The sequence below is a fragment of the Coregonus lavaretus genome, assembly GCF_964263955.1.
Source record: "Coregonus lavaretus genome assembly, chromosome: 17".
Lineage (NCBI taxonomy): Eukaryota > Metazoa > Chordata > Actinopteri > Salmoniformes > Salmonidae > Coregonus > Coregonus lavaretus.
The window spans coordinates 36,105,989-36,128,986 of NC_140004.1; the positions used below are offsets into that span (position 1 = coordinate 36,105,989).

Genomic DNA, 22,998 nt, shown 5'->3' on the forward strand with positions numbered 1-22,998 from the left:
ATGGGGCCAGAGCCGCACAGACTCCTGGGTAGAGCAGACTGCAGGGGGGCTGGGGCAGCCTTCTCCTGCTGTTGTTCCCCACCTGAAACAGCCACTAACCTCATAAACAATTACTACCACTGGGTTGTCACCTGACCAGACGAGAAAGCCCCTGTGAAAATCGAGAACATGCCAGAAAATTCCGTCACCCTCCCACTGCTTTGGTAAACACCTGAGGGATGCGGCTGGTGAAATGTAACCACTCTCAAATTCATAGACAGAGCTATGGATGCAAGGACTGACCATCCATGATATAAACATTATAGTTTTAATGTTTTGAGACAATACAGTGTTTGTTTACAATTACTTCGTTTACAAACAATGGAGTGAAACAAGCTTATATTATGGGTTCTGATGGGGGTAAAACAGCTGAACAAGAGACATTTAGGTTATAATAAGAGTCAACAGGTAGATCATTCATTTATTATGACTCCCTGATGACATGACTCCCTGATGACTATTGACTACTATAAAAATATAATAATAATATGCCATTTAGCAGACGCTTTTATCCAAAGCGACTTACAGTCATGCGTGCATAAATTTTTGTGTATGGGTGGTCCCAGGGATCGAACCCACTACCTTGGCGTTACAAGCGCCGTGCTCTACCAGCTGAGCTACAGAGGACCACATTACCTCCTAAATCGTTACATCAACTTCCATGTAGTCCTGAGACAGATCCATAAAGACAGAAGTAAACTAATGCTAGGCACAAGCATGGGAGATGAAAATTATACTGTAAATGTCTCGTCCATTTTCTGGACAGAGTTGTGGCAGTAGCCTCGACAGACCGCTAGCGGTCGCTGTTGTTCCTGTCTCTCGAGGCTAAGTTGGCAGCTGGCATGAATGCTGTTTGGCTGAAATCTGTGATATATTTAAGCAATAAGGCACGAGGGGGTGTGGTATAGACGTCCAGACTACGGAAGAAAGATAGCGGAAGCGGACGATGAAGTGGATTCTGAATCTAATGGCGGTAGAATCAAGGAGAATTGTAGTATTGTCCAAAAGAATGGAAAACGGAGCAAAGTAGTATACAGTGATGAGAATGTCCCTTCGTATCTAGTAGGAGTACGGTTTGTTAATGAGGAGCAGCTGAGCAGAGTACCAATCTTGAGGAATCCATTTGAGATATCCAAACTGGTGGAGAGAGTGCTGGGTAAAGTGAAGGCTGTGAAGATTACGAGAGGCGGGCTTGTTTAGATTTTTTGTGCTTCTGCGGATCAGAAGGAACATGCGTTGCATCTCACCCGATTTGATACGTTTGAAATGTCGTGTGTGTCTCTTCGGGACAGGGCACCCCTCAAGGGGGTTAAATCTGGGGTCTAGTGGGAAGTCGATTTTGAAGAGATTAAAAATATATCTGGAGTGATTGATGCATGTCGGATGAATCGTCTGGTGATTGGTGAAAAAGTGAAGAGTCTATCTGTTCTTTTGTTTTTTGATATGGAGTCTCTCCCTACTCAAGTGCAGTTGGGGTATATAAACTACAGATTCAGAGCATTTATCCCAAGACCAATGTAGTGTGATCATTGTAAAGCTTTTGGTCATGTTTCAAGTGTTTGCAGAAGGGAGAAGCCGAGATGTCCAAGTTGTGGAAAATATCATATCATGTGTTTTAAAAGTGAGGAAAATGTGACATGTTGCAATTGTGGTGGGAACCATGAAGCTACATCTTTCGATTGCCAGACAAGAGTGAAAGAGAACGAGGTGGCCAAAGTCAGGGCTGTCCAGAGCATTTCATATGCAGCAGTTGTTAAAAGGGTTGAGGGTATGAATGGTGCTCCTGAAGAGTCCATGGTGGTGGATAGGCCTTCATTGCAGGCTGCAGGGGTTGCCTTTCACCAGCAGGACCCTTATATTTTAAAGGTTAAGAAGGTGGACTTTGTGGCCTTTATAGCTATGGTGATTAATGGCACTGCCAAGGTGGAGAGAAGGTCCAGGAAGATAGATATCATTGTGGATGCGGCGGAGTGGTTCCTGGGACTGAAAGATTTCTCGGCGGAGGAGTTACATGGAATATTGTCACAAGCCGTACCACCCTCTCAGGCCCTAGAGCCTCATAAGGGAGATATGGAGATTTTAAATAAGGAAGAAGTGGGAGTTTTGTTTTGTTTCTGTCAATGTACTATTTTTATTTGGGTAGATTAAGTTAGGTTACCTATCACATATGGATTTTATTTTTACCTTATTTTGGTTTTTCAACCAAAATACACGACAATACACCTTTTTGGGTTGTAGTCCGCCATAACACCCACAGAAGAAGAAAAGGTGTGGTATATGGCCAATATACCACGTCTAAGGGCTGTTCTTATGCACAACGCGGAGTGCCTGGATACAGCCCTTAGCCGTGGTATATTGGCCATATACCACAAACCCCCGAGGTGCCTTATTGCTACTATTTATTTAACTAGGCAAGTCAGTTAAGAACAAATTCTTATTTACAATGATGGCCTACACTGGCCAAACCCGGACAATGCTGGGGCAATTGTGCGCCGCCCTATGAGACTCCCAATCACAGCTGGTTGTGATACAGCCTGGAATCGAACCAGGGGGTCTGTAGTAATAATAATAATTTGCCATTTAGCAGACGCTTTTATCCAAAGCAATTTACAGTCATGTGTGCATACATTTTTACATATGGGTGGTCCCAGGGATCGAACACACTACCCTGACGTTACAAGTGCCATGCGCTACCAATTGAGCTACTTGACACCTCAAGCACTGAGATGCAGTGCCTTAGACCACTGCGCCACTCGGGAGCCCACAACTGGCTACAAATGTAATTAGATCAGTAAAAATAAATGTTTTGTCATACCCGTGGTATACGGTCTCATATACCACGGCTTTCAGCCAATCAGCATTCAGGGATCAAACCACCCGGTTTATAACAGACCACATACCATGGGTATGACAAAACACTTATTGTTATATTGCTCGAATTACGTTGGTAGCCAGTTTATAATACAATACAACTTGTATTACAGTATATTCTACTTAGATTTAAGTATTAATTTAGTGACTTCAAGTGCTAGTGAAAGGAACACATATTGGCTGCTCTTGTGTCGCTACAGCATACCAGAGTGCTGCACCGGAATAAGTACGCACTGAATTTACTGCAACACATAACCCTTTTCCGGCCTCTATCGTGTCAACTTCGGCAAGAAGATGGTAAGCTCGGACGCAGTGTACCCTGAAAATCTGAAATCATCCGCTTTAATGAACGTTCACATGTATCATCTAAATTGTTGTTGTGAAGATGAAAGCAATGCATTTTCACAGACCCCAGTATTTGACGGTTTTGGTTTCATAATCGGTACAAACCCGATGAATTAACTAACGTAACAAGCACTTAACGTTAGTTACCGTGTGTCCCAAACGCTAACAAATAATGTTAAATCAGCCTCTCAAATTGGCTGCTATTATTTTTGGTCCCCATAAAGGAAACGATTTTGACAATAGCATTCATTAGCATGCCCATGTCATCCTGCAAAAAAGGGAAAGTAGCTAGTGTAGTTTTATCTGGTGGAAGCAGCTAGCATCATGTAACATTAGCCTTCTAGCATGTAGTTAAAGTATACAGCCATAGTATGTCATGTATTGTTTTGAATAACTGTCAATTCTAATTGGTCACCATAAATATGTTTTCACCTGTTTCACAGACGAAGGGAACGTCATCATTTGGTAAACGTCGCAACAAGACGCACGCCCTGTGTCGTCGGTGCGGCTCAAAGGCATACCACCTCCAGAAGTCCTCCTGCGGAAAGTGTGGTTACCCCGAAAAGCGCAAGAGAAAGTGTGAGTGCTGTTGACTTGGTAGATAGTTTTGTTGTTTTTGATCAGTCAGTGCAGTCCATTCATGTTACCAATAGGGACCATCATCAGTGACACTAGCTAGATGGGTGAATGCTGCAGGTAATCCTACCAGGGATCTTACCAGAGCACAACCTGTCAGAAGTTTCCAGTGATGCATATGTCCAACAAGCTGAAATATTCCGGATGTCCTTGCACGCAGAAGTTACTTTTTGCACTTCCAGACTTTTGTTTTGGTGGGGTTTGGTGAAGCTGACCTTGTTGTCACACTGATGTATGTGTCTGTATAGCAGTTTTGCTCTTAATCGATTCTAGCAAACATGCTCATCCTTTCGCTCTTGCAGATAATTGGAGTGCCAAGGCCAAGAGACGCAACACCACCGGGTCTGGTCGTATCAGACACCTGAGGGTTGTATACCGCAGATTCAGGTGAGTCCAACATCCTCCCTGCATTGAATTTCAGGGCTGGTTTGCATAATACATCATGTGCAAACAGAAGAAAAATGTTTCCTATGGAATACAAAGATGAGCTGTTCTTTAGGCAGGATTATGTATCTCCATTTCTCGCTTCTTTTTGTGTGTGTTGAATGTGAAATTGGTATTGTTTTTAACTGCAGATAAGCACTTGATTTGCCCCCCATTTCTGACCTGCGGAATCAGTTGAGACAAATGTTTTCTGTCCTTAATTGGCCCTATGTAATGTAACAGATGTGATATCCCTTGCTAGTTTTGCTAAAGTGGATTAGGTTGTTCTGCACAGATGCATTTCAGTGCTTGGTTGAACCCTCTCAGTTTTGTTGACGTTGAGATAATAGGCATGATTGTTCATATGATACACAATTGGAGTTGGTGACTTTTAGGTAAACTACTCATCAAATGTGTTTTTCTGCATTATGAATGATGTGTCACTGCAGTGAGTGACTTAAGTGCTTGCTGACAAAACATTTGACTTTTTGATATCGTGAATGCTAAATTGGAAGGCTTATTTCGCTTACCTGGCATGAGTAGATATTGTTGCTATGTATGTTGCTGGTGAAAGACCAGTCTCATATCACATACTCAGACCTAAGACTTGATGTTAGATTCATTTCAAATTTTGTCACGTGCACAAGTACAGTAAAATGCCTTCGTTGCAAGCTCTTTCCCAACAATGCACTAATCAATATCAGTAGTAAAAATATTATACTATAAAGCAAATAGAACAAAAACACACAAGAAATAGAAATAAGAACACGAGAATGTAAGTAAGCTATATACAGGGTCAGTGCCAATACCAGATGTACAATGTGCAGGGATACTGAATTGGTGAGTAGCTATCACATTGCTTGTATAATCCTCCTATGAGTAGTTTTAACCCATACAGAAGTTGAACGTTCCAGGTTATTTCCGATTTGGATATTATAGTCCCATGTAGCTCAGTTGGTAGATCATGGCGTTTGCAACGCCAGGGTTGTGGGTTCGATTCCCACGGGGGACCAGTATGGGACAAAAGTATGAAAATGTATGCACTCACTACTGTAAGTCGCTCTGGATAAGAGCGTCTGCTAAATGGCTAAAATGTAAAATATTGGTCTGGAGTTGGACACTGCTTTATAACACATCCAGAAGATTGTAAAGGTGCAGAGTAGGCTTGTATCATATGGAAAGGAAAATAGCAATATTCTGCGGCGTCTTCCTAGCAGGTGGTACGTGTTCGTAGATGGATGGGGTTACCTACCTGTAAAACCTTTGAGACCCAGTAAGGGCCACTATATAAATGTACACTGAACAAAAATATAAACGCAACAATTTAAAAGATTTTACTGAGTTACAGTTCATATAAGGAAATCAGTCAATTGAAATAAATTCATTAGGCCCTAATCTATGGAGTTCACATGACTGGGAATACAGATGCGCATCTGTTGGTCACAGATGCCTTAAAAAAAGGTAGGGGCGTGGATCTGAAAACCAGTCAGTATCTGGTGTGACCACCGTTTGCCTCATGCAGTGCGGCACATCTGCTTCACATAGAGTTGATCAGGCTGTTGATTGTGGCCTGTGGAATGTTGTCCCACTCCTCTTCAATGGCTGTGCGAAGTGCCTGGATATTAGCGGGAACTGGAACATGCGGTCGTTCAGCATCAATCCAGAGCATCCCAAACATGCTCAATGGGTGACTTGTCTGGTGAGTATGTAGGCCATGGAAGAACTGGGACATTTTCAGCTTCCAGGAATTGTTTACAGATTCTTGTGACATGGGGCCGTGCATTATCATGCTGAAACATGAGGTGATGGCGGCGGATGAATGGCATGACAATGGGCCTCAGGATCTCATCACAGTATCTCTGTGCATTCAAATTGCCATCGAAAAAATGCAATTGTGTTAGTTGTCCGTAGCTTATGCCTGCCCATAACATAACCCCACGGCCACCATGGGGCACTCTGTTCACAACGTTGACATCAGCAAACCGCTCGCCCACACGACACCATACACGCTGTCTGCCATCTGCCCGGTACAGTTGAAACCGGGATTCATCTGTGAAGCGCACACTTCTCCAGCGTGCCAGTGGCCATCGACGGTGAGGATGACGAGCATGCAGATGAGCTAACCTGAGACGTTTTTTGACAGTTTGTGCAGAAATTCTTCGGTTATGTAAACAGTTTCATCTGCTGTCCGGGTGGCTGGTCTCAAGACAATCCCGCAGGTGAAGAAGCGGGATGTGGAGGTCCTGGGCTGGCGTGGTTGTGAGGCTGGTAGGACATACTGCCAAATACTCTAAAACAACGTTGGATGCGGCTTATGGTAGAGAAAAACATTACGTTCTCTGGCAACAGCTCTGGACATTCCTTCAGTCAGCATGCCAATTGCACGCTTCCTCAACTTGAGACATCTGTGGCATTGTGTTGTAACAAAACTGCACATTTTAGTGTGGCCTTTTCTTGTCCCCAGCACAAGGTGCACCTGTGTAATGATCATGCTGTTTAATCAAATCAAATTTCATTTGTCACATACACGTGTTTAGCAGATGTTATTGCGGGTGTAGCGAAATGCTTGTTCTTCTAGCTCCGACAGTGCAGTAATATCTAACAAGTAATATCTAACAATTTCACAACATATACCCAATACACACAAATCTAGTAAGGAATGGAATTTAAGAATATATACATATATGGACAAGCAATGACAGAGCGGCATGGACTAAGATACAGTAGAATATTATAGAATAGAATGCAGTATATACATATGAGATGAGTAGTGCAAGATATGTAAACATTATTCAAGTGACTAGTGTTCCATTTCTTAAAGTGGCCAGTGATTTCAATAGGCAGCAGCAGCCTCTAATGTGCTAGTGATGGCTATTTAACAGTCTGATGGCCTTGAGATAGAAGCTGGTTTTAATTATCTCGGTCCCAGCTTTGATGCACCTGTACTGACCTCGCCTTCTGGATGATAGCGGGTGAACAGGCAGTGGCTTGGGTGGTTGTTGTCCTTGATGATCTTTTTGGCCTTCCTGTGACATCGGGTGCTGTAGGTGTCTTGGAGGGCTGGTAGTTTGCCCCCGGTAATGCGTTCGGAACACCGCACCACCCTCTGGAGAGCCCTGCGGTTGTGGGCGGTGCAGTTGCCGTACCTGGCGGTGATACAGCCCGACAGGATGCTCTCAATTGTGCATCTGTAAAAATATCAACTTCTTGATATGCCGCACCTGTCAGGTGGATGGATTATCTTGGCAAAGGAGAAATGCTCACTAACAGGAATGTAAATACATTTGTGCACAAAATGAGCTAAATAAGCTTTTTTGTGCATATGGAAATGTTCTGGGATCTTTTATTTCAGCTAATGAAACATGGGACCAACACTACATGTTGCGTTTTATATATTTTTGTTCAGTATAGTTTACAATTCATTGTCATCCTTCCTCAATGTGTTTTCTCTGGTCTTTTCCAGGAATGGATTCCGTGAGGGAACTGTCCCCAAGCCCAAGAGAGCAGCAGTGGCTGCCTCCACCTCTTCCTAGGCTCTGAGTCTGAAATAAAGTCACCATAAAATTACAACTTCATGGCCTCTCGTCCTCTTCTTTGGTCAGTTATAAGTTATACAATGAAGATAAGCAACATTGAAATGTTATCTCTGACAATAACCCTAGCAGCAACCAGTAAGTCATAGGACATTCCGTTGTATCACTAGAACTTGTTTGATGGAAGGGTTTTCCTGCAACCAGCAGAGGGACTCATTTCTCCATGATTCATATATATATATATAAGTTTTGATCTTCTAGAAACAATTTGAAATAATCCACTGTTATACTTCAAAGGCAGATTTTTTTAAAAATATTTTTTAAAAGTCAAAGTATTGTGATGTGACAAAGGAGACATGAAGAATGGGGAAAACATGTTTGAATAGATATTTAGCAGTTCTATAAAGAAATATATTTCCCACAACTACTAGATGAGATGTGAAAATGACATGGGTCTCAGTGACTCCATGGAGAGAGACTATAACTGCAATAGTAACATTTACATTTTAGTCATTTAGCAGACGCTCTTATCCAGAGCGACTTACAGGAGCAATTAGGGTTAAGTGCCTTGCTCAAGGGCACATCGACAGATTTTTCACCTAGTCGGCTCGATTCAATGCATTAACTACAAATCACTGATATGTTTTACAGTAAATTCAAAGGGTTTCACTACAGCTGCTATCCAGACAGTGATCCTTGTGGTTAACTAAACATTATGCTGTGCCTGTTTTCAATAGGCCCAAACCCATACATCCTCTATAGCAAGGATGGGCAGCTCCAGTCCTCTGGGGCTTGATTGGTGTCACACTTTTGCCCGAGCCCCAGCTAACACACTTGACTCCAATATTCAACTAATCATGATCTTCAGTTTAGAATGCAATTAGTTTAATCAGCGGTGTTTACTAAGGATGGGGGGAAAGTGTGACACCTCTCTGGCCCCTGAGGACTACAGTTGCTCATCCTTGCGCTATAGCTCCCAGGTGACATTGTCAGTTTGCCAGACCAGATGTACATAAGGTTTTCCAGCATGGCCACTTGGAGAGTGTCTCAAAGCCACAATGTTTATTGCCTCTTCCTTTCACTGAACATTATCAGTAGAAGAAGTTAAGAAGTCCTTGTAACAGGACATTTATTTGGCTTTCATTTATAATAGATGAAGCCAACCTTCTCATATCTACATGTCAACAGTGTTTTAGTGTAAAGGTATGTGGTAGTGGAGTTATATTACATTTGAACATGTCCATGAGACTGTTTTTGAGACGCTTGATAGAAATGTAGAATTGGAATATGGGCCCGATATTAGTAGCTGACACCATATAAGGTGGGAGTGGTGTTTTACCTTACAGTGAAAGTTCTCTCTCCGTCTTATCCAGTTTCCCTTTAGCCCATGGCATAGTAGATCTCCAACTTAATTGGATTTCCATGGTTGTATATGCTTATTTTCTATCAGAATCCAGAAGGAGCTTTTTCATAACAAAGTAGCTGGTGGTCTTTACAGGAAAGACTCTAAAAAGACATTCAAAATAAACACCATGGTAAGTCCATACAGGATGTAGAGGCGGAAATTAAGAGACAGTTTGTCACAGCAGGAAAGGAGAAGAACGTGTCCCCTGTCAATCATGTTGGCCAGACGGCGACTACGGTTTGTGTCAAAGACCTTGATAGTGACATTATGACAGTTGTTGATGTGGGTTCTCGGGTCAGGGTAAAATGTTGAATTATTCTGGAACATTTTCAAACTAGAGGTGGCTGGTTAGGAGAGAGTATGATAATCATTATGGTGTGTGTCTAGAGGTGGCTGGTTAGGAGAGAGTATGATAATCATTATGGTGTGTGTCTAGAGGTGGCTGGTTAGGAGAGAGTATGATAATCATTATGGTGTGTGTCTAGAGGTGGCTGGTTAGGAGAGAGTATGATAATCATTATGGTGTGTGTCTAGAGGTGGCTGGTTAGGAGAGAGTATGATAATCATTATGGTGTGTGTCTAGAGGTGGCTGGTTAGGAGAGAGTATGATAATCATTATGGTGTGTGTCTAGAGGTGGCTGGTTAGGAGAGAGTATGATCATCATTATGGTGTGTGTCTAGAGGTGGCTGGTTAGGAGAGAGTATAATAATCATTATGGTGTGTGTCTAGAGGTGGCTGGTTAGGAGAGAGTATGATCATCATTATGGTGTGAGTCTAGAGGTGGCTGGTTAGGAGAGAGTATGATAATCATTATGGTGTGTGTCTAGAGGTGGCTGGTTAGGAGAGAGTATGATAATCATTATGGTGTGTGTCTAGAGGTGGCTGGTTAGGAGAGAGTATGATCATCATTATGGTGTGTGTCTAGAGGTGGCTGGTTAGGAGAGAGTATGATCATCATTATGGTGTGTGTCTAGAGGTGGCTGGTTAGGAGAGAGTATGATAATCATTATGGTGTGTGTCTAGAGGTGGCTGGTTAGGAGAGAGTATGATCATCATTATGGTGTGTGGCTGGTTAGGAGAGAGTATGATAATCATTATGGTGTGTGTCTAGAGGTGGCTGGTTAGGAGAGAGTATGATAATCATTATGGTGTGTGTCTAGAGGTGGCTGGTTAGGAGAGAGTATGATCATCATTATGGTGTGTGTCTAGAGGTGGCTGGTTAGGAGAGAGTATGATAATCATTATGGTGTGTGTCTAGAGGTGGCTGGTTAGGAGAGAGTATGATAATCATTATGGTGTGTGTCTAGAGGTGGCTGGTTAGGAGAGCGTATGATAATCATTATGGTGTGTGTCTAGAGGTGGCTGGTTAGGAGAGAGTATGATAATCATTATGGTGTGTGTCTAGAGGTGGCTGGTTAGGAGAGAGTATGATCATCATTATGGTGTGTGTCTAGAGGTGGCTGGTTAGGAGAGAGTATGATAATCATTATGGTGTGTGTCTAGAGGTGGCTGGTTAGGAGAGAGTATGATAATCATTATGGTGTGTGTCTAGAGGTGGCTGGTTAGGAGAGAGTATGATCATCATTATGGTGTGTGTCTAGAGGTGGCTGGTTAGGAGAGAGTATGATAATCATTATGGTGTGAGTCTAGAGGTGGCTGGTTAGGAGAGAGTATGATAATCATTATGGTGTGTGTCTAGAGGTGGCTGGTTAGGAGAGAGTATGATAATCATTATGGTGTGTGTCTAGAGGTGGCTGGTTAGGAGAGAGTATGATAATCATTATGGTGTGTGTCTAGAGGTGGCTGGTTAGGAGAGAGTATGATAATCATTATGGTGTGAGTCTAGAGGTGGCTGGTTAGGAGAGAGTATGATCATCATTATGGTGTGTGTCTAGAGGTGGCTGGTTAGGAGAGAGTATGATCATCATTATGGTGTGAGTCTAGAGGTGGCTGGTTAGGAGAGAGTATGATCATCATTATGGTGTGTGTCTAGAGGTGGCTGGTTAGGAGAGAGTATGATAATCATTATGGTGTGTGTCTAGAGGTGGCTGGTTAGGAGAGAGTATGATAATCATTATGGTGTGTGTCTAGAGGTGGCTGGTTAGGAGAGAGTATGATAATCATTATGGTGTGTGTCTAGAGGTGGCTGGTTAGGAGAGAGTATGATAATCATTATGGTGTGTGTCTAGGGGTGGCTGGTTAGGAGAGAGTATGATAATCATTATGGTGTGAGTCTAGAGGTGGCTGGTTAGGAGAGAGTATGATCATCATTATGGTGTGTGTCTATAGGTGGCTGGTTAGGAGAGAGTATGATCATCATTATGGTGTGAGTCTAGAGGTGGCTGGTTAGGAGAGAGTATGATCATCATTATGGTGTGTGTCTAGAGGTGGCTGGTTAGGAGAGAGTATGATAATCATTATGGTGTGTGTGTCTAGAGGTGGCTGGTTAGGAGAGAGTATGATAATCATTATGGTGTGTGTCTAGAGGTGGCTGGTTAGGAGAGAGTATGATCATCATTATGGTGTGTGTCTAGAGGTGGCTGGTTAGGAGAGAGTATGATAATCATTATGGTGTGTGTCTAGAGGTGGCTGGTTAGGAGAGAGTATGATAATCATTATGGTGTGTGTCTAGAGGTGGCTGGTTAGGAGAGAGTATGATAATCATTATGGTGTGTGTCTGTCAACACTCAGGAGGAACGACCTGCATTCATGTTTCTTACTGACAGTGTTGCAATAAGACAACTCTTTAAAAGACTAAACTTGATACTAAGTGCACAAACAGTGAGGAATTTTACTCCAATGTAGTCTGTTGGTATGTCAGCATCAACGAGGTACAAAAGATAGCTGGACTTCAGAGGCCCCTTTGTAGAAGGGTTATATAGCCTACCAATGGATCCATTTCAAACAGCCTGATATGTCCAAATGCCGTTTCTTTATTTAGGCTACTCCTTTAGTTTCCACTCAGATTCATAACAGCCAGACTTGATATTATTGTGGGACAGGGTCGTTGCAATTTGGAATCGGACTGAAAGGAAATAAGTGAATGTTGCTACAAAGAATGTAGGCCCTTTTGAAATAGTTGAATAAGGAAACCACTGGCACAGAAAGTCTAGGGTTGTGGTTGATATTAGTGCAAAGTTCAGAATGATCAAACCGTATTTTTTTTATAATTCCTAATTTTGGTTACGTCATTATTGATGATCAAACCCAGGTTTGTTATTAGGCAGCAGTATGTTATTTTTCATGTTCTTCACATCAGCTCAAAGTGAGTTAAAATTGGATTGTCTGGTCCGATTGCCTTGTTTGCTCATCACATTCAGCGGGACTTATTTATAGGTTTATTTATTTGTATTTCACATCCTAGTGACAGTGAATTCCTGATTAGCACACCTGAGCCCGGAGGATCTAACCTTGTATTTTATAGTGTGTGTAGTACAAGTTTCAGCATGTCCTTGTATGAGACGGCAATTTGTTAGACTCCAAAACCTGATCCTCAACCAGTGAATACTCAACATGAAATATGTTTAGGGTTCCAGGTGAACAGAGGTGAACTGTAACAATGTTCAACTGACAAATCTCAAAGTTCATTGCTGAGAAAGTATCTGTATTACATGATTAATATAATGATAATACAATGAAAAACAACAAAGAAGTTACAGTTCAGCTATTCTAAGTTTAATGAAATATATATCCTTATCATAGCAGCATGACTTCACTGTTAGCGTGAAGGGTCCGGTTTCCCTCACTAAGAAGGATAGAGGTACTCAGAGGCAACCACCACAGTGGAGGAGATCACAGTTCCTATAAAACTCATTGTGACCAGAAGTACCCTAATATGGCTCCTTTTAAAGGCTCTCCCTCCCCATAAACCTTTTTTGGCTTGGCCCTCATTGGAGGACTTCACCCCACATCTGCAGTCCCTTAGATCTTGACGTATTTGCTAGGCCCAGCTCCCCGCAAACACACTTAGAGGCGACATTGGATACAGTGTGTGAGTAAGCGCACTTGTCATCCGGTCCCAACCTCTGGTAAAGCACTTACCATTTGTGTTGGTCAATGCCACTTACAATTAGAATCGTTGGCCCAAACAGTGGAAACGAGTGGGAGAGAGAGAGAGAAAGGAGGTTGGGGAAGCTCACAGCTGACTTCAGCCATAGACAGATATGCCAGAGCTCTATCCAAATTATGACATTTGATCAAATTAGTAAAATCACTATTTCACAATAATACAGTACATTTGTGTTTGCAACTTTACTGTACCAACTTCACAAATAGCTTGCATAGAGTACATTAACACACATACACACACACACAATAGTTTGATTGTACATAATAAGAAGTTCCCATATATATAAAAAAGTCAGAATATTGGTAAGCACTGAGTTCATGTTAACTGTTAAACCATGTCAGGGTGTCTGAAAGCTGCTGAATCTATGACCAGTTGTTGTTTTGTCTTGTCTGCCGTGGTGACCCTTCTACCAGATCCAGTTCCCCATGTCCACTGCTTACTATAAGGTTCCCACACTTCCCATTGGCTGTCAGACATTTATCTCATTCAATCACACACCTGATGGGAGGGAAGCCATGTTAAATATTATTCCCCAACAAATACTGTTTCACATCAGTCTTCTGAGACCCCGCAATTAAAACACACAGTTGGGAACCAGACTGCAGTCAGTGCTTGCTGACCCTGGGCATGGCCAGAGTTTGGTATTATGGGATACTGGGCACTCCCATATAGAGAGCAAGGACACTGCTGTACATGCTACGATATAACATGGGCACCATATAAACATAAAATATGGCAGCATCCCAGAGTGTCTGGAGAGGCTCAGTGGTTAAATGAGTTGATTTATTTTGTAATGGGTGATTAATCATGTGGGGGGAAATGGGGGAATTATGCACTCTGGTTACTAGGTAATGTCTGTGAATAATCATGATGAAAAATGAATGAAAACATACTTATATTGGGCTCTTGTAAAAGTCTGAGATCGTCTCCAAAAATCACTTGAGTGGAGACTGGAGTTGGCCGGTACACTAGCTTTTAGCTGGGAAATGCTTGTGTGTTTCCAGTATGTTAGTCACATGACTGTATTGCTGTACTTTTCTAGAGGTCTAATATAGCCTTACTTACTCCTCTTCGCTCGCTGTGGTGCATAAGTATGTATACAATATATTTTCTTTGACATTTTATCTTGAACTACAGGCAAACCAACAAAGAATGTATACTCTGTAATTATGACCACTGACGGTACTTCCCTAATTTTGGGATGGGGAGGTGGATGTCAGTAATAATAAATAATAAGTGCATATCCATCTATTAACTGTAATATAATATTATTAATTGCTTTATTATGTGTCCGCTGAAGAGGTCTGAGTCCTAAGCAGTTAAAGTGTCCGTTATCATGGATTTATATGAACTGAACCTGTTCCTCCTTTCAACTCTGTTGACCTAGATAACAAGAATGACATGGATATCATTTGGAGGCACACATACACACACGCACACACACCAAATAATCAGCAGGTTTTTACCCTGTCCGTTTTATTGGAACCTCAACATCAGATGATGTCCATTTTTGGCCTCTTGGTTTCTTGGGTTAACAATGACGCAAGTGAAGGTGTTTAATGACACTTAATCTTCTCACAATAATGTAAGACGATTCCAAAACAAATGATATTGAAGAGTAAGTGCCAAGTCAAATGTGTTTATTCGACTCGATGGGCACTACTGTACGTTCCCTCTCGTCCCTGTTCTATTGCTGAATATGTTTCTCTTGTATGGAGGTAAGTGCATTCACATCTTGCTGTAGCGAAATCTTTATCACATTGTTTTGTTTGACTCATATCTGATCTGCTTTATTTTCTGATTCTATGCAGGTCATCTTGAGCGGCTAAGACTTTCCTATTTGCTTTGGTTGATGTTACACAACAATAAGGATCAAAGTGTAATTAATAACTGGTTTCATGGGAACGGGCTGCGTTTAATACTGTTCTGAACCCCATGAATCAAGCCTGTATTCTGAGTCCTAACTATGTTTGTGTGAGGCTTAACAAGAGTCAGAAGGTTGACTAATTCCTAGCCTGAAGCTGCTCAGATCATCTTCTCCCTCCCTGGTCTGCTAACACTGTATGGCTTCGGCTACAGCACTCAATTAGTGAAATACTCATTATTTACAGATTTCACGTGCCTAAAATGAATGACACCGTTATACACCATTACCACCTATACCCTCAGAAAAAAGTGTATTACTGACAAGGTTTCGACCATTGCCTGGTCTTAATCTCTCTACATTAGATTTGTCTTATAGTCTTTTCTCCTCACCACCTGAGAAAGACGGCTTATGCACGTCACTGAGGGTTTATCATCTCTACCATCCCATAGCTTCTGGTCTCTGTCACGTAGAATGCTATAATAATCATGACATAGAGGTCTAGTGTCCTGTAGCTGACAGCAGATGTGCCCTGATGCTGAGCAGTCATTGTCATAGCCCCCAGGAGACACAGGACAGAGAATTCATGTTGGCGTACGTCCTGTTGACTTAAAGCAGCTTTACGTTTCCTTGTGTTACTGTAATGTGATGCACAGAACGGCAACGTATGTGTAGTTACTGACATTATATGGCCATGATACAGGAGAATGGACAGAAGAGTAGCACTTTAAGGGACGTCAATGACACTAGATGGCAATGGTACAGTAGAATGGACGGAAATGTAGACTGGACGGAAGTGTGGCCACTAGCTCAAACCTGACCCTGAAACGTAATAGCTTATGGACTTGCTCGCCAACTCTATGCCCATTTTTGTCCATTAAGAGTGTCCATGAGCATCTAGTGGCTCTATCTTATGAAAGTGTACTTTGAGGAAGAGGCATAAACACAAGGCATAAATTGCAGCATTTCACAGTTTATCTGCTCTCTCCACAACCCATCACGTGGCTGTTGTGGTTACATGTTGAGGTTGGTTGCTCTCACACTCTCTGTGTTGATATCCCATTCTCTGCATATTTGCCAAAGCATGGCTAGTTCAAGCTTAAAGGCCCAATGCAGTCGTTTTTATATCAATATCAAATCATTCCTAGGTAGCAATTATGTACCTTACTGTAATAGATTTCCATTAAGGGCAAAAATAGCTTTTCAGCAAAAAACGATTTCTCAAGCAAGAATTTTGCTAGGACTGTCTGGGAATGGTCTGAGTCAAATCAAATTTTATTTGTCACATGCGCTGAATACAACAGGTGTAGACCTTACCGTAAAATGCAATACTTACAAGCCCTTAACCAACAATGCAGAGTAGGGAGAGGAAAACTGAAAACTAGCTATTATTGGCAGAGAGGTTTGGAACTCTCTTTGTTATTGGTCAATTAACCAATTTATTGCATGGGAATGTCACCATGGAAAGCCAAAACTCCAGCCCATGCAAACCTGCTGATTAGAAGGTCCTGTGTAGATTGTATTTTCAACCAGCAACTATCAGTACATAACACTAATAAACAAATCACACCTTTACAGTGTTCAATTCATCAGCTGTTGTACAATATGATATAAGGAAAAACTGAATTTTGACTGCATTGGGCCTTGAATCACATTGAATAGGAGCCATAGACGTTTGTTGTTTTATGAAAGATGCTGCCTCAGTCAAGTTATGGGAAGGCTGCCTTCTGCTAATCACAATATTGTGTGCGTGTGTGTGTGTGCGTGCAGTTACTAACTAGAAGATCTGGGATTATTTGCGTGTTTGAACCTGAACTCATCGTTAACAGCCTTGGACCCAAGTTCAGTAGTGTTTGTTTAGCCAATTATACTTGTGTAAACTTGGAAAGCAGTAGCCTGTACCTTTCAGTAACATCTGTGTGCTAACAGGGTCATAATATGACCTCTGAACTCTGTCAGGAATCTGAGTCTGAGAACCTTCCTGCTTACATAAATGATTTCCGCTTGTTCTTAGATTACATGTAGTTTAATGACACGTACACACACACACACACACTGTCTGACACTGACTCATGTGCGTGATGTTTTCCACATACAGATGTTCACAGTCTCATAGGTGGTCCTAAGGAAATGGAGTCATGCACAAATCCTTGATGCCAAAAGGTGGGTCTCACTTACTGTTAATCAATTTAATTCATTTTCAGAATGTATTGCTAACATTAATATTCTATAGGGTGGATACAACACAAGCACATTGAATTTATTATGAAAAACATCTGTAATTTTAAGGGGTTTAAAGATATGGCAGAACATAATATTTCAGAACTGATATGCCACTTTCATATTATGACATTTAATGGCAGGACTGAATAACTTGAACCTTCTCACAGAGAAGAAATTGCATCAACCTGGTCTCAGAGCATTTTGTATTATTCTGTATGTAAATCTGGGACACCTTATTTAGTATGATATGTTACGAATTATAATTTGTATGATATGTTACAAATTAGCAGACGCTCTTATCCAGAGCAATTAGTGTTAAGTGCCTTGCTTAAGGGCAAATCGACAGATTTTTCATCTAGTCAGCTCTGTGATTAGAACCAGCAACCTTTCGGTTACTGGCACAACGCTCTTACCCACTAAGCTACCTGCCGCCAATATGTTATGAATTTGCAAAACGTATGATATGTTACATATTCCAATGTGTTGTGGCTAACGTTAGCTAGCTGGCTAACGCTAACGTTAGCTAGGCTAGGGGTTAGGGTTAGGAGTTAGGTTAAAGTTAGGGTTAGGGGAAAGGTTAGCTAACATACTAAGTAGTTGCAAAGTCGCTAATTAACTAAAATACAAAAGTTGGCCGTGATGAGATTCGAACGCGCAACCTTTGGGTTGCTAGACTTTCGCATTATACGCCGACCCAACTGCCCTCCTTTCGTTTTTGCCTTCAGTAACCTTCTGTCTTATGTAATCATACCAAATGTAACACTAATATGGTGTCACTGATTGACGTATACTATGTTACGTCTAGTCTATGAGACCAGGCTGATTGCATAGGTCACTAAATAATGACAATGACAATACTGCTGTGATAAACGTTCAAAAACTGGCACCAAAGTTATAGAAATACATATACAGAGTTTGGCAAACTATCTTTCATGTTGGCAAAACTCATTCCATGACTAAGGCATTCTAAAGAGCATTCTAATTTGCAATTTGACATACTCCTCACCTGAAGAACAACACATGGGTAATGTTATTACACACATAATACTGCACTACACATTAACTCTAAAGCTATTCTGTGATACAAAACAGTCAAGTGAAGTGTATCTCTGAACAGCAAACCTTCTACAGACAAATAGTTTTGTGAGAACAGATTTTTCCTTGGTGTTGTCATGGCAGTTTGGCACATAATGACAGGCGCTATCCTACATTCCTTTCAATGAATCATAATAACTCTTCTGTACATCTCAATAATTTTAGCTTAAATACTCTAAATACTAACTCACAGTTTGCACAATGATTGAAAGAAGCTAGTGTTTAAACTGTTTAGCTACAGTGTGCAGCCTTGGCCCCTTTAGGCCATGGAGAAGCTGCTCTGCTCTTACAGCCTTGCTCCCTGACCTGTGCGAGAAGACAGGGAAAACAAACATTGATGTTTCTGGTCGAGGTAGCTTGACATCCAAGCGGAGCAGACATCCTCTCTTTCTCTCTCCCAGTTGTGTCTCTCTTGTTTGTCCTTCCTCCTTCTGTCTGACTTCCCAAGAGCTTTTCAATATTGTTTAAATGTGTGTCAAATGAGTCATCCTGGGTGCCAATCTATTTCTGCTGGCACTAACACTTCCACTAACCGGATAAGTCTCTTAGGAGAGCGGAAGCTGTCTGACAAGGCATCTTGGGCAGTCTGAAAGCAGTCCCTTCAATGTATGTGTGGACAGCCCTCTGACTCACAGAAACCTCACAATAATATGAGGAGTCCTAGAGAAGCTGTTAAAATAAACAAGATTTATATGCATTTCTCCTGTACCGTCTCATTGCTTAGCAACACATGAAGAGCCTGGTCTTTCACACATGACTGAGTGGTCTTTCCTCCCATACCAGAGTGGTCCCTGGTTAGGTTTGTCACCTCTCTCCTCCCATCCTCTGTACGGCTCTGTTCTGACGAATAAGAACTTTGGGGGTCTTGGACTAAGGAAGTGCGGAACCCAACCTGCTCTCCTGTGTGATGACAGCTTCCATCAGGCAGGTAGAGGACGGCCTGAGAGGTGCTGGACACCTCCTTCAGCTCGCGGGACACCATTGAGGGTGACTCTTGTGAAGAGATGATTGAGTGGAGCTGGTGTTCATCCATGTAGTGGCAATTGTGTGCTCCCTGTCTCTGCTGCCTCCGTGCTCCTATCTTACAGAACAGACACTTGATCTGCTCAATGAGCTTGAGGAGCACGGCCTTGCGGAGGAGGATGTAGATCCAGGGGTCCAGGATGGGGTTGAAGGAGGCGAAGCGGATCGCCCGTAGATCTGGGTTCTTCTCCAGTCTCAGCTCCACCGGAGTCTTATAAATCTGGTTCAGAAACACCTGCACCTGCAAGAGAGAGGGAATTAATGGAATTGAATAATTTTGTTTTGCCTTGCTGAATTGAATTGACGCTTATGTTTTTATACAGCTTTTGGACACCTACACCTGCAAGAGAAATTGAATTTAATCGGATTAAATTTTGCCAAAGGGGAATGTCAGGTGTGGCACTCAGTATAAACATACACAACTAACACACACACCACACACAACTAATTATGCTTATTTGTGTGTGTGTGTGTGTGTGCATGTGTGTGTGCGCACGTGTGTGATATTTAAAAAATGAGTCATTTAGCAGACACTCTTATCCAGAGCGACTTACAATTAGTGCATTCATCTTAAGATAGCTAGGTGAGACAACAACACATCACAATCGTATCAAGTACATTTTCCCTCAAAAAAGTATTTATCAGCAAAGTCAGTGATAGTACACAAAGCAGAATAAGCAATTCCATGACTAAGGCATGAGTGACATAGACTGACCAGGTCCTGAGTGACATAGACTGACCAGGTGAATCCAGGTGAAAGCTATGATCCCTTATTGATGTCACTTGTTCAATCCACTTCATTCAGTCTAGATTTGTATTTGTATTTATTATGGATCCCCATTAGCTACTGCCTAGGCAGCAGCTACTCTTCCTGGGGTTCAGCTAAAATAAGGCAGTTATACAATTTGTAGATGAAGGGGAGGAGACAGGCTAAATAAGGATTTGTATGCCTTGAGACAATTCAGACATGGATTGTGTATATGTGTCATTCAGTGGGTGAATGGGCAAGACAAAAGATTGAAGTGCCTTTGAATGGGGTTTGGTAGTAGGTGCCAGGTGACCGGTTTGTGTAAAGAACTGCAACACTGCTGGGTTTTTCACGCTCAACAGTTTCCCGTGTGTATCAAGAATGGTCCACCACCCAAAGGACATCCAGCTTTCGACACCTTGTAGAGTCCATACCTCGACGAATTGAGGCTGTTCTGAGGACAAACGGGGCAGGTGCAATTCAATATTAGGATGGTGACCTTAATGTTTTGTACACAGAGTGTACGAACATTAGGAACACCTTCCTAATATTGAGTTGCACCCCCTTTTGTCATCAGAACAGCCTCAATCCGTCGGGGCATGGACTACAACGTGTCGAAAGCTTTCCACAGGGATGCTTGCCCAGTCTATGTCATGGAAAGAGTAGTTGTTCCTAATGTTTTGTACACTTATTACACGACTATGTACATAAGCTATGAGAAAACCATTCTAATGGCATGTTGGGACTAACAACAATTCACGGAGGAAACAACTGACTCTTACATACATTCACAATGTGCATAAAATATAAACTCGTGCGTACATTTAAATCGTGTGCATAAAGATTTTAAAATGGTCTTTCTGTGAATAGGAACAATTTATAAAATGGTTCACAAAGTGAGAAGAGAAACTTACAACAAGTGGAATGGAGCATATAAGCACCACCGCTGAGGTGCAGATGAGTACAATCACCATCTGGATCTCTGCGCCGGCCAGATGCCCGAAGCTGCGTCTCCTTCTCGGGTCTGTGTTTCGTCCCGGGTCTATCCACAACGACATCTTCCGAACAAACCGCTGGTGCATCCGGATCAGAGCACCGCATACCAGAACGTTACAGATCACCGTGGCTAGAATTAGAATCGAACTGAATCCCGCGTACATATATGAAAAGGCGGCATCCGTACTGACGTTGCTCCGCCACTCTATGAAGCACCAGGTTTGTGGGTACTGCTTTTTGACTTGTCCCAGACCCACGCTAGGCAGAGAGCAGAAAAGCACGTTGGAGATGTAGATAGCCAGAAGCGTCAAGCCCGCCAGTCTCTGATCCACATAGTCGTTGTAGAAATACGCGTGGTTTATCGCCAAGTATCTCTCCACCGACATGGCGCATATAATGCTGAGCCCCGCTAGAGAGAAGAAAAGCATGATGAATCCAAAATACTGGCACAGTGGTTCCCCGCCTGGCCACGAGCCTTTCACATAGGTCGCGATGGTGACAGGACTGGCCAGGAGTGTCCCCAAAAGGTCTGTAACCGCCAGACCGCATACCAGCGTGTAGAACGTGGTCTCCTTCTGTTCTTTCCTGGACTTGCAGAGCACCACGATGGCAATGAGATTTCCCACCACACCGAAAATAAACATGATGGACGGTATAGTGGGGATCATGGTCCTCCCGGTCACAGTGTTGTTACTCATTTTGAAAAAATAATACAAATTCATTAGTCACATGATAGGCTATCTATCGTTCATATTTCCCAATAAAGAATACCGTAGATGCATTAGGCATGGTATCTACAAAAATGAAGCGTATCAAACATGGTTGAAATCTTCATACTGAATGTGAGCTGAACCAATATATTCACAACAGAAGTTAGAACGCCTTTAAAACAGTTGTTTCGGAGTTCAGTTGATTTTGTCCAAGTATCTGTAACCCGCCAACGTCATTGTCATATCCCCTGTCCATTGACGTTTACAAATGACTGATCCATGTTTAGGATTCATGCTCACTCGTCTACCTGTATAATCTACAGTTCACTGATAAGACTGAGTGTGTGCTTTTTAAGTTCCTCTCTGCGTGAGCACTGCCCCGCCCCCTGCTCCAGGCTTCCAGCAGCTGTCAATATATCTTAGAAGTAGTTTGCTGCTTAAACGCACAAAGGTTTAGAGTTACTCACTTTCCATTATTAAGCTATGCCCACATAACTTCCTGAATGTTCTCTGTATATATATCGGAGCTTGCAAGTATGTATTTCATTGGACGGTGTATACCATGTGTATCCTTTAGTAATCGTTTTTTAAATCTTTCTTTAAAAACATTTTTTTATATACATATATATATATATACACTTCTGGTCAAAAGTTTTACAATTCCTACTCTTTCAAGGGTTTTTCTTTATTTTTACAATTTTCTACATTGTAGAATAATAGTGAAGACATCACATAAGAGGTTTACATACAGTCGTGGTGAAAAGTTTTGAGAATGACACAAGTATTGGTCTTCACAAAGTTTGCTGCTTCAGTGTTTTTAGATATTTTTGTCAGATGTTACTATGGTATACTGAAGTATAATTACAAGCATTCCATAAGTGTCAAAGGCTTTTATTGACAATTACATTAAGTTTATGCAAAGAGTCAATATTTGCAGTGTTGACCCTTCTTTTTCAAGACATCTGCAATCCGCCCTGGCATGCTGACAATTAACTTCTGGGCCACATCCTGACTGAT

The 22,998-nt window shown here is 41.9% G+C and overlaps 2 protein-coding genes across 2 annotated transcripts; one reads left to right on the forward strand and one right to left on the reverse strand.

Annotated features, from left to right (window-relative positions):
* The first annotated feature begins 3,122 nt into the window (after positions 1-3,122).
* On the forward strand, positions 3,123-7,884 carry LOC311144509 (large ribosomal subunit protein eL37-like). Its single transcript, XM_084180535.1, has 4 exons — positions 3,123-3,207; positions 3,699-3,834; positions 4,194-4,278; positions 7,778-7,884. The coding sequence occupies exons 1-4, from the start codon at positions 3,205-3,207 to the stop codon at positions 7,845-7,847; spliced, it is 294 nt and encodes a 97-aa protein (XP_084036661.1). The 5' UTR covers positions 3,123-3,204; the 3' UTR covers positions 7,848-7,884.
* Positions 7,885-18,931: 11,047 nt separating this feature from the next.
* On the reverse strand, positions 18,932-21,969 carry LOC311144589 (prostaglandin E2 receptor EP4 subtype-like; the record flags this gene model as incomplete). The annotated part of the gene is made up of 2 exons (XM_084180623.1): positions 18,932-19,768; positions 21,190-21,969. 2 exons carry the CDS (start codon positions 21,967-21,969, stop codon positions 19,193-19,195), a joined length of 1,356 nt encoding a protein of 451 aa, XP_084036749.1. The 3' UTR covers positions 18,932-19,192.
* Positions 21,970-22,998: the final 1,029 nt, after the last annotated feature.